Below are 12237 nucleotides of genomic sequence, written 5' to 3'. Positions count from 1 at the left end.
AAGCAGCAACGTTGGGCGATAATAGGGACGCTGCAGTTTGGGTGCTCCGCGACCATAAGGACGGTAAAGCCATGCGGCTCTCACAATTCATTGCGACATGCAAATTTGAATTATTGCCGTAATAAAGACGTTCATGTTTGTTGTTAATTTGTGTTTATGTTACCACTAGTTGAATGTGTGCCTTATTTAACTGTCACATTTATGGTTGATTTATGGTGCACGACTATGTCAGAATCAAACCATGACTGTAGGCTGTGTGTAGTGACGTCCCAGTTAATTCAACCACAGCCAAATGGGCACAGCTTGAGAAAAGCAAACATTCTTAACTATGACGTGTCCAAGCTCCCGTGTCGGCTGTATCAAAGCTATGAGTTCGCAGTAGTAAACAACATGCTATTTCCGCCATTTTTTTTTTGGTGACAAAGGACAAATGCACTTTTGGGCTATTTTCGGCCGAAACATTTTGGTAGCTGAAATTTCTGTGCATCACTAATTATTACACTGCACGGCTTCTGCAGAACAAGGAAATAGGAGTTTCAGAACACTTCTGAAACATTTTGAGCATTCAAGAGCATCAATAGATTTGCTCTCAAGGACCACTTTAAATTGGTTAATATTGCATAAAAATTACAGACTACGTGAGGACATAGCAATAGTATCGATTTGTGAAAACATATTAGATTGACCATATTTGGACATACGGGATTTCCCCCCTACAACAACGATATATAAGATACAGTACATAGAAAACCCTCACAGAAACTAGATTTTGCAGGGCTTTGTCAGGAAACGTGCATGACTTACAGGGAGTGGAGGTCAGACAAATTCTGGAAAGCCGTAGAACCCACATAGGACAAAGGGTTGTCATAGAAATGTCTGTAATGAGGGACAAGGATTTATTTAACAAGAACGGTTCCACCTTTTGGACAATGTATGCAAAAGTAAGCTGATGTGGTAAATGCAATAGAAAGAGCACTATGTTGTATGAGGTGTCACTTCTATATGGGAGTGGATCAGGGTGTGTATTTGATCTTACATGGTTCTTAGTAAGGGGTTGTTATGAAAAGCCCCTTCAGGTATGGAAGTTATATCATTGCTATGGAATCCCCTGCAAGAAAAAAGGCCAAATACATTGTAAATGTTGAGAGAGTGGCACACATGAATGCATACATATACTGTAGGGCTGCACAATTATGGCCAAAATGATAATCACAATTATTTTCATCAATATTGTAATTGTGATTATTCTTCATGTTTGGGAAAACATCTGTATTTTTATTGCACTACTTTTCAACAAACGTTTTCAGCGCACAATGAAACTTTAAATAAGAATAAATTACAGATAATTGAACATTTAAATCTATCCAAGAATTTCAAATTTACCAAGGGCTGACTGAATAAATATGCTATTACAGAGTGGCAATCATGAGACAAAAGTTCTGAATTCCAGATTTCATGGTATTTAAATCTAGATGTGTTAAACAACTCAGGACAGAGCATCTTTTATTTGAAGCAACCCTCTTTTCAAGTGAGCAAAATTATTGGAACAGACATTTACTGTAAATTAACTTAAAGTGAATAGCATTTAATATTTGGTGGCATAACCCTTACTTGCAGTAACTGCATCAAGCCTGCGACCCATTGACTTCACCAGACTGTTGCATTTGGCATTTGAAATGTTTTTCCAGGCCTTTACTGCAGCCTCTTTCAGTTCTTGTTTGTTTCTGGGGGTTTTCCCCTTCAGTCTCCTCTTCAGGAGGTAAAATGCATGCTCTATTGCAGGCTTGGGCAACCCGCGGCTCGCGAGCCGCATGCGGCTCTTACGTTCACGCCACTCTCTACTGCCCGTTGCCAGGCAACCTGGAAACACTGGGAAGGGACTACACAATTTCCCATAGTCAAGTCAAGTTTATTTGTATAGCCCTTAATCACAAAAGAGTCTCCAAGCAGGAGACGAGGGGGGAGGAAATAGTACAAGCGGCAGTAAAACAGGCTTACATGTACTTTAACTAAATGCCAAAGAATAGAAATAAATCTTAGTGAAATGATAAAACGCACCATATAAACACCTCAATTGGAATTAACAGAACGAACCCGGATGGAATTTCGTTTGGTTTCATAGGGGTGGAATATTCCTTTTCCCAAACTGATCAAAAGTATATTTTCATCATGCAAACCGTTAATCCGTATGTCAGGTTGCGCTCTGTCTGCGCATGCTCTGTTTTGACGTATGTAAATGCGCGGTGACATCATTTACGCAAGCAATATGGCGGCTTCCTACCCGCACTCGTATTTGGCGGAGATCTTGTTTATTTTAATTACTTGTGTTTTTTTTAAATCACGCATTCTTTTTTAAAAACGTATAAAAACAATCCCAACAACTATGTTAAATAGACGACGGACCTCCAGCTTGATAAATGACGTGATGTTTACAACAATGGGCATGTAAAGTTAGTTCTGTGGGAGTCCAATTTTGTCATTTTGTCACTATCATGTTAATGTGTGACATTTACAGCAAATCTGGCAGACCAGAGGTCTCTATGTGTAAGAGAGCAAGAGATTGAGTGGAAGAGATGGGAGCCGTTTATGTGTGCCCAGGGGGAAAATTGCTACAACTGTCCTGGGCCCCTGGCTTATTCCACCCTGTGTGTGCCCGTGTGTATGATGTGGTTCTTCGCAGTAACACAGTGAAAAATTGTGGCTCTTAGCCTCTGACTGGTTGACCATCCCTGCTCTATTGGGTTAAGGTCCGGTAACTGACTTGGCTAGTCTAAGACCGTCCACTTTTTTCCCTTTAAATGAAGTTCTTTGTTGTGATGGCAGTGTGTTTGGGTCATCGTCTTGATGCATGATGAAGCTTCTCCCGATTAGCATGGATGCATTTTTCTGTAAATTGCCAGACAAAATTCCATCACTTTGGTAGAGGTTAATCTTGGTCTCATCAGTCCATAAAACTTTGTTCCAAAACTTTTGTGGCTCATCGCTGTATTTCTTTGCAAAATCCAATTTGGTCTTCCAATTATTTTTGCTGATGAGTGGTTTGCATCTTGTTGTATGGCCTGTATATTTCTTCTCTCAAAGTCTTCTTCGAACAGTGGATTGCCCCTGCCCTGTGGAGGTAGGCAGTGATGTCACTGACTGTTGTCTTTGGGTGTTTTTTCACAGCTCTCACAATGTTTAGATGTCTGTTGCTCAGTACACCAGTAGTTTCTTTTTCAGGACATTCCAAATTGTTGTATTGGCTATGCCCAATGTTTGTGCAATAGCTCTGATCGATTTTCTCTCTTTTCTCAGCTTCAAAATAGTTTGCTTCTCTCCCATAGACAGCTCTCTGGTATTCATGTTTGCTTAACAGCAAATGCAATTTTCACAGGCGAATCCCAAAGCCGAAAACGAGCACTATGTAATGTTTAAACAATCAATCTAAAAGGCAACACTTGAGCAACTAGAAACACCCATCACTCACATGTTCCAATACTTATGCTCACTTGAAAAGTGGGTGGGTTCAAACAAAAGGGGCGCTGTCCTGCGTTGTTTAACATCTAGATGTAAATACCATTAAAGAAAAGCTGGAATTCTGAACTTTTGTCTCATATTCATCTTTTGATCTGAAACCCAAATGTCTTCGGTATACAACAAAAACAAAGGAATTGACCTTGCCATTCCAATACTTTTGGAGGGGACTGTATTGGTTGTCCAGTACTTTGACTATTTTTCTGCCATTTTTTCAGATGGTTGAACAGATTAATTGTGTTACCTTGCGGGGCAGAAAACTCTGCTGGACTCTTTACTTATGACCTATTTAACGTGACTTTGTTGAATCGAAATATGTCCAGAGAAAAAGATCCCTTTCCAAGGCACTAGCTCCTCACCATGATGCTCTTCATTTCCAATTTTTGCTGTACTTTCTTGTCTCGGCATGATTTGCTCCACCGAGTGACTGAGCCTGAGGTCCCACTGCAGGATGCACTTGGCGCCGCTCGTTTGTTATTCAGGCAACTTAATGAAGCTTTAACCATGTGTTGGCCCCTTGGTGGTAGAGCATCCCATGCAAAGGAGGGAGCGGACAGTGTTGTCACTATTCCCGGCTCCCCTCTCTAAACAAGAACATGGATACCTTTTCTTTACATCGCTCCCCAGGCCAACTGGCCCTCAGGAAAGTCTCTTTTGTAAAGCCAGACTGTAAACGACGTAAAGGTGCCACATTTCACCGCAATCTAATTTTCCAATTATGGCAACCTTTTTGTCCATTGAAATTGCTTGCCTGTTCTTAGAAATGCTGCGATCATCATTTTGCCTTACGATTGCAATTAACCCTGATAGATGGGCTAATTTTAGTCACAAAAACCACAAAGAAATGTTATGAAGACCTAGAGCACAACCAAATGCAAATTACAAAATTGACGCTGTGGGGATGGAGTGGCGTGAATTTGGCGTAGTAGACGTCATTGCTACCTGTCATGTGTTGTGGCAAAACGTACATACTACACTGAAGGCATGTAACTAAAAAAAAAATTATGCTTTTGAAGAAGTATTACCAAGAAAATTTTAACTAACACTGCTGTTTTCATATGTCCGAATGTTCATGAGTAGGGTAGTGTTTGATTACTTAAAGAAACCTTGGTGGACTTTAGAGGTCCATCTGATACTTTACATTTATCAGACTTTGGAACAAATCTGACTGATAATATTTAAAAACAAACAAAACAATTACATATACTTACAGTTCTTTCAGTTTGGGCAGGGCTTCGATTGCTTTGGGAAAAGCAATTAGGTTGTTAAAGTTAAGATCCCTGCAATGAGAAAAGGCATGCAGATGAGTAAACAGTTCCCCAGCATTTTGTACTGACAATTCTTTGTCTCCAAGTGCAAATATATACAAATACAATTTGTCGATAAGCCAACCACACTTCGACTTATTATTATATTATACTATGGTAAGCTGTTAGATGGTAAGTGTAGTGTAATATGCATTCCAGTTACATTCTTGAAACACTATTAGCAATAAATCACATGATTAAAAAAAGTCAGAATTGCAAATGCATTAGATTAAATAAAGGCTGACTTGAGGCCAAGAGAGAATTCTGAACTGATAAGAAGGAAAATGCAGTTAACATCAATAGACACACAAGAAAAGCATTTTGACTTCTCTGTTCACCAGTAAAGGAGTTTGCCTTTTAGTGTGGCTGTGGTGGTCACTGAAAGATTTTCATGGTTGTGTGCCAGGAAGAAGCAAACAGTGGGAGGGCAGATTTGATAAGAAATCATGTACTTTGGTCTATTTATCCTCAAGCAATTACAAGAGGAAGTGGAGACAATGATGTCTGGAGGACCAGAGCAAAGGTGGGGGTGGGAGGAGTTGTTTACGCATGCAGACGGTTACACACACAAATGCACACACCCACTTATTCACATATGGAACAAATCTGACTGACTCAAATCATTTTACTCGTAACTTACAGTGTTTCCAGGTTCACAAGACCAGTGAAGCATTTGTTGCCAATCTCTGTAATTCTGTTGTTGTGAAGATGCCTGAACAGAAATAAGGAAAAAAAGCTTGACTACTCTGCACTTGGAAATGCAGTACATATTACAAATGTTCTTTGCAGCTAGATGTATGTGGTTTATTTATGTGGCTTTGCAATTTCTGGCCCATTGTCTTTTCTTTGCGTTTATATAAATATTTACCATTCAGTGTGACTTTGAGTTTCTATTAAGTGATGATTTTTTTTTTTTTAAGTCAGTATAAAAGGGAGTCAACCAGCCAAGATAAGAAAAGCATCATCATATTTAAATAGGTTGGGTTTTCAAAGAAAATTTTTCAAATCCAAGTTATGAAAATAAAATACTATGAAAAGTTTTTTTGCATTGTTTTTCATTGTAACTCACAGTCATGCATCCTTCAACTGCCAGATGACATTTTAGTAAAGTAGAGAATGTTCTCAGTCTGTCGCCTTAATTAAAGTTAAACAAAGAACACGAGCAGGTTGGGCCTGTTGTATCTATGTTATCATATACTGACTGGAAAGTTTCCTGGTTCTGCTAGGGATTATTATTATTATTTTTTTTTTAATCAGTGATTACATTTACTATATCACTTGTCCACGTTTGGGTCATGTGGTATTATTATACTACAGAATATGCTATTTACAGAAGGTTAAAATAATTGAACTGCAAATTATTTCATTTATGAACAAATTTGGCTGTGCTGTAAAGTGCTTTAGATTGTTTTTGTCAGCTTTCTTTATTAAAGACTTAAAACCCAAGAAAAGGTAAAATGGTCATAACATTAAGCTTTGTTTAGCTTGTACCTCAATTCAAATACAAATTACAACAGTAGCATGATAAAACTTACAGTACAACTAGACTGGTGAGGTTTGCAAAGGCGTTGTCTGGTATGTACAAGATGCGGTTGAGTGCCAACGTTAGCGCTTGTAGGTTTGCTTGGTGCCGCAGAGAACCAACTGGGACCTCTGTAAGGTCGTTGTCATCCAACCACAGATGCCGCAGTTGCTGAAGAACCTCAAAACTGTCATCTGGAACTGCAGTAATATGGTTTGCATCTAGTCGGCTTAAGAACAGGAGATGGGAACAATGAAGGCATTAGGCAAAATATAAATATAATTATTTGGGGTGCTTAATTTGGTTAGTGAAGGCTTTTATATGGTATGAGTAACAATGTTAACTCTTGCTGACATTATGAAACATGCATTCAGAGGCGTTCACCAGGAATTACACAAATGTAAATATTCCTTCATTGTGGAGTTATTTTCCCCCCCATCAAAAACCCAATTTAAGGTTTATGCCACACTCGTCCTAAAAAAAAAAGAAAAACAATTACCAAAATTACTTTTGCCCAGTAATGGTATTATACCAGGATGTAGAAGTTCATTTGTCAGAAATCAGAAAATATTTTTGAAGTAAAATATAATAATTATCCAAGACTTTTCAAATCAAAACTAGAAACAGAAATTTGATTTCTCAAGATGTCAAATTAATCTTAATTTACTTGCATTACTGAACAGAAGAATTAGTTTAATGGTTGACTGTTATGCTTGATTAATTTCTGATTTCACAGAGAAGTCCAGTGAGTCAGCTCAAATTTGGAATTTGAGATTTCCTAAAGAAATTCTCTTGTATTGAATATGTAAGTGTTCGTTACACCATGACCCGAACTGTTTTCTCCCGTTATCCTCCCTCACTATGTGTCTCGCCCTCCCTCAAAATTCCTCAAGTGTCTGGGCTGGAAGAAAAACAGTCTTGATTGGCATTTAGCTCTCTGGGGCTTTATACAAAGTGAGTCCTGGCTCCACAAAAGCATATTACTTCAGCAACAGACCCCAAACCCTCACTGTGAAGACCCTTGTGTAAAAAAATAAATAAAAAATGTATAAAAAAAGAAGGAAGAGCCATAAAAAGAAGAGGGGAAACACAGGACAAGGGGACAGTGGAGAGGGCTGGTAATGGTTTCTAGTTAGAATTTCAACATGTTTCTCCTGATGGACCCATGCCTCCATAAATCAGAGTCAAACTAGAAAACGGGCAGATGGAGGGTGTGGGGGGCAGGAACAAATGAAGTAGTCAAAATAAAGACCATGTTGAAAAGAAGCTCTGGGTTGACAATTTCACACAAATAAACACACAGGTTGCTTGGAATTACACGCGATAGCAAAGAAGTTAGGTAAAACAGAACTGAAGGACACTGACCTACATTTATCAGAATCAGAATCATCTTTATTTGCCAAGTATGTCCGAAAAACACACAAGGAATTTGTCTCCGGTAAGTGGAGCCGCTCTAGTACGACAACAGACAGTCAATTGACAGACAAACACTTTTGAGACAAAGACATTGAGAAAAACAGTCACTGAGCAATAAAGGGTTTATGCAGTGGTTTTGCCAGCTAAAACTGCAGCATGGCTAGAGGGTAAGAAAGGAAACTCCCCAATTACAGAACAAGTCTCAGTTAATAACTTTTACACCACATACAGTGTTGGGCAGTAGCAGCGTGACTAGCTTCAGCACATTCTCAGTAGCGTGGTCATAGTGTCGCTGTTTTCAACATCAAGTAGCTTTTCAGTTGTGAATACTTTCATGACCACACAGCAATAGAGACAATGGCAGAGGAGGGGGCAGAGGTGAGTACATCTCATCAACCCCCAAGGGCCATACCTTTACAAATTCATCCTACTTATCCAGTCCTCAGAGAACCATACATTCAAGTGGTTACTGTGCAAGCCCAAACAGAAACTCCTATCAACATCCACAATGACCAACAGAAATTTTAGGACAGGTATGTAGAACTTTCTTGAAGAGCTGGGGAATTATGGAAACAAATAATAATCACAAAATTGATTGATATTAAATTTACGATTTACTGCTTTAAAACATTTTAAAATTCAATTTAAAAATACAATTAACATTTACTGCGAAAAATGTTGAAGGCCAGAGTATTGTCTTCAATTTAATTTGCACTATATATATATATATATATATATATATATATATATATATATATATATATATATATTACACAGACCCTTTCCAAAAAATAAATATCATGGAAAAGTTTATTTCTTTCCATAATTCCATTCAAAAAGTTAAACTTTCATAGATTATAGATTCAGGTCCCACAATTCAAGCAATTTCAGGTATTTGTTTATTTTTACATAATTTGGTTTCCAGCTCATAAAACCCACGAATCAGGAATTAAAAAAATTATAATACTGTGAAGAAATCGGACAATTTTCCAGGCCATAAATGTTTTAAACTGAGTGTCACACACTAATCACCTCCGAAACTGAAAGCACCTGCAAAGGGTTCCCCACGTGTCATTAAATTGCTTTAGTTTTGTTCAATTGTCTCAGTTGGGTTCAATATGGGGAAGACTGCAGACTTGACAACGAGCCAGATGACTATCATTGATACCCTCCATAGGATGGGTAAGCGACAAAAGTTCATAGCTCAGGAGGCTGACTGTTCACAGAGTGCTGTGTCCAAGCATATCAATGGAAAGTCTAATGGAAGGAAAATGTGGCAGGAGAAGATGCACCGGCAAAAGAGATGACTGTGGGCTTCAGTGGATTATCAAACAGAAGATTCAAGAATCTAGCAGAGATCCAGAAAGAGTGGAATGAGGCGGGAGTCACAGCTTCAAAAAACACCACATTCAGACGCATCTGGGAGATGGGCTACACCTGTCGGATTCAGAATCAGAATCATCTTTATTTGCCAAGTATGTCCAAAAAACACACAAGGAATTTTTTCCCGGTAGTTGGAGCCGCTCTAGTACGACAACAGACAGTCAATTGACAGAGAACAATTTTGAGACATAGAGACATTGACAAAAAAAAAAAAAAAAAACAGTCACTGAGCAATAAAGGGTTGCTAGTTATCTGGTAAAAAAAAATTTTTCTGTGTGCAAAAAGATGCAGAGTCCTCTAGCACTTAGAGCAGTTCGAATGACTAATATTGCAATAGTCCGATGCAATGACCATTGTGCAAAGGGTGCCGAGACTTCAAGGAGTGTATGCGGTTTAAAGTGACGAGTAGTCCGATAATCTGGAACAATGTTGGTTGTTCAAATGTTGCAGATACTCCTCAATCAGTGTGCAAATGGAGCAGATGCTACTCTGGCATGAGTGGCCAGTATTGGTCAACAACAGATATGCAAATAGTGCAGCGTGGCGAGATAATTACAGTGAGTGCACGAGTAATGTATAATTGGCCCCACAGAAATGTGACGACAAACTCATGTCAAAAAATTGCCAGCATGTTGTAATGGAAATGTAGGTTAGGTGTTTAAGAAGTTGATCGCAAGAGGGAAGAAGCTGTTGGATTGATCGGTAGCGCCTACCTGAGGGAAGGAGCTGGAAGAGCTGGTGACCGGGATGCGGAGGGTCCGAGAGCATTTTGCATACTCTTGTCTTAGTTCTGGCAGTGTGCAAGTCCTCAAGGGTGGGTAGGGGGGTACCGACAATCCTTTCAGCAGTTTTGATTGTCCGTTGCAGTCGGAGTTTGTCCTTTTTTGTAGCAGCACCAAACCGTACTGTGATAGAAGAACACAGGACTGATTCGATGACCGCTGTGTAGAACTGCCTCAGCAGCTCCGGTGGCAGGCTGCGCTTTCTCAGACGCCGCAGGAAGTACATCCTCTGCTGGGCCTTTTTGAGGACGGAGTTGATGTTGGTCGCCCACTTCAGGTCCTGAGAGACTAATTCCCAGGAACTTGAAGGTCTGCCACAAGGCAGCTGGACAACGTGAGGGGCAGCTGTGGCGAAGGATGCCTCTTGAAGTCCACGATCATCTCTACAGTCTTGAGCGTGTTCAGCTCCAGGTTGTGTCGGCCGCAACACAGCTCCAGCCGCTCCGCTTCCTGTCGATATGCAGACTCGTCACCGTCCTTGATGAGGCCGATGACAGTGGTGTCATCTGCAAACTTCAGGAGTTTGACAGTCGGGTGCGCTGAGGTTCAGTCGTTCGTGTAGAGATTCCTCGGGTCAAGCCACTTCTGAGCCTGAGCCAATGTAGGAAGCGTCTCAACTGGGCCAAGGAGAAAAAGGACTGGACTGTCGGCCAGTGGTTCAAGGTCCTCTTTTATGATGAAAGTAAAGTTTGCCTTTCATTCGGGAATCAAGGTCCAAGGGTTTGGAGGAAGACGGGTGAAGAACAGAACCCAAGCTGCTTGAGGTCCAGTGTGAAATATCCACAGCCAGTCATGATTTGGGTGCAGTGTCCACTGCAGGTGTTGGCAAAATGCTTTCTTAAATCCAAGGTCACCGCAACAGTATACCAGAATGTGTTAGAGGACTTCATGATTCCTTCTGCTGAGGATCTGTATGGAGATACAGATTTCATCTACCAGCAGGACCTGGCCCCTGCCCATACTGCTAGAAGCACCAAAACCTGGTTTGATGCCCATGCCATCACAGTTCTTGATTTGCCAGCCAACTTGCCGGATCTAAACCCCATTGAAAATCTATGGAGTATTATCAAGAGGAAAATGAGGGGCACCAGACCCAAAAACAACAAAGTATTAAAATGTTTTGAATTCCTGGTTTTGTGAGTTTTATGAGCTGGAAACCCAAATTTTGCAAAAATAAATAAATAAATACATGAAATTGATGAAATTGTGGGCCCTCCATCTATAATCTAGTTTAACTTTTTTAATGGAATTATGGAAATAAATAAACTTTTCCATGATATACAATTTTTTTGGAAAGGGTCTGTAAATACACACATATACATATACACAAACACATATACAAACATGTCAGGAATGCTGGTAGAAGCTGCAAGGTTTATTCCAGTAGAAGTTTAGTGTACTTTACAATCATCTTAATTGTCTACTTTTAGTTTGCACATACCTTAAAATCTTCGAGCTGGAAACTTATGATGGTTGAACAAGAGCAGCTTCTTGCTGTTGTGATAAGCTGTGATTTACATCTGATCCAATTAGCCAACAAATTGAAAACAAAAAAAATAATCGGTAACTTGACAATTATCAAAATAATCATTTGTGGCAGCCCTACAAAGAAATTTAGTATTATTTGTGGTGGTTATTTTCTCTACAAAACCAAACTGTTGTGAGCCAAATATTTACATTTAATTTTTAGATAAAAATAAAACTTGATTAAAGAGAGAACTGATCATATATGCACCTATAACATTGTTTAGTATAGTATAATGTTCAGTTATGTTAATAATAGCAGTGCTGTCTCTGGATTCAACGTTGGTATTGCAGTGGCAGGAAGAAGCAAAATTATCCAAATATTTTAGAATTGTTAATTTATACCCCGCAGTATAATAAAAAAAATTGTACAAATATTTGTTTTCTTTTGGAGACGCACCCCAACTGCAGTAGCTTCAATATCAGTTACTTTTGTCATTTTATTGTGGTAGTGTCAGTGTAGTTTTGCTACATTTGATGTAGATTAGCTTTGATCTTAACTCACTACATTGTAGGGCTGCACGACATTGTTTGATCATCGTAATCGCGATCTGCACATCCGCGTCAGATCTCATAGGTCCTGATGATGTAGGGCGAAAAGAACTCTGGTACACAACATGCACGGCACGCATCAGTCCACCAATCACAATCATACTTTGAATCGTGCTCACAAAATATTCTCCAAATAAGAGGGAAAACGTTCCTTCTTCAAGTTGTTTATTTGTTACTGCCAGCTGTTGTTTACTGTAAAACTGTCACGTAAAACATAATTAAACAACGAATATTTGCT

At 39.3% G+C, this 12237-nt stretch overlaps 1 protein-coding gene across 4 annotated transcripts in view; it reads right to left on the bottom strand.

Annotated features, from left to right (window-relative positions):
• Positions 1-12237, bottom strand: part of lgr4 (leucine-rich repeat containing G protein-coupled receptor 4) — a 77825-nt gene that overhangs the window by 21985 nt on the left and 43603 nt on the right. For 3 of the 4 annotated variants that reach the window (XM_061758838.1, XM_061758828.1, XM_061758854.1), the window contains 5 exons: positions 6356-6571; positions 5461-5532; positions 4725-4793; positions 1037-1108; positions 805-876 (listed from right to left, as the gene is read on the bottom strand). In XM_061758838.1, coding sequence (XP_061614822.1) covers positions 805-876; positions 1037-1108; positions 4725-4793; positions 5461-5532; positions 6356-6571 — 501 coding nt within the window. The remainder of the gene's footprint in view (positions 1-804; positions 877-1036; positions 1109-4724; positions 4794-5460; positions 5533-6355; positions 6572-12237) is intronic. The other variant, XM_061758847.1, reaches the window with a different exon arrangement.

This window comes from Phyllopteryx taeniolatus, chromosome 2 (genome assembly GCF_024500385.1).
Source record: "Phyllopteryx taeniolatus isolate TA_2022b chromosome 2, UOR_Ptae_1.2, whole genome shotgun sequence".
NCBI lineage: Eukaryota > Metazoa > Chordata > Actinopteri > Syngnathiformes > Syngnathidae > Phyllopteryx > Phyllopteryx taeniolatus.
This window is presented reverse-complemented; position numbering and strand designations above follow the sequence as displayed.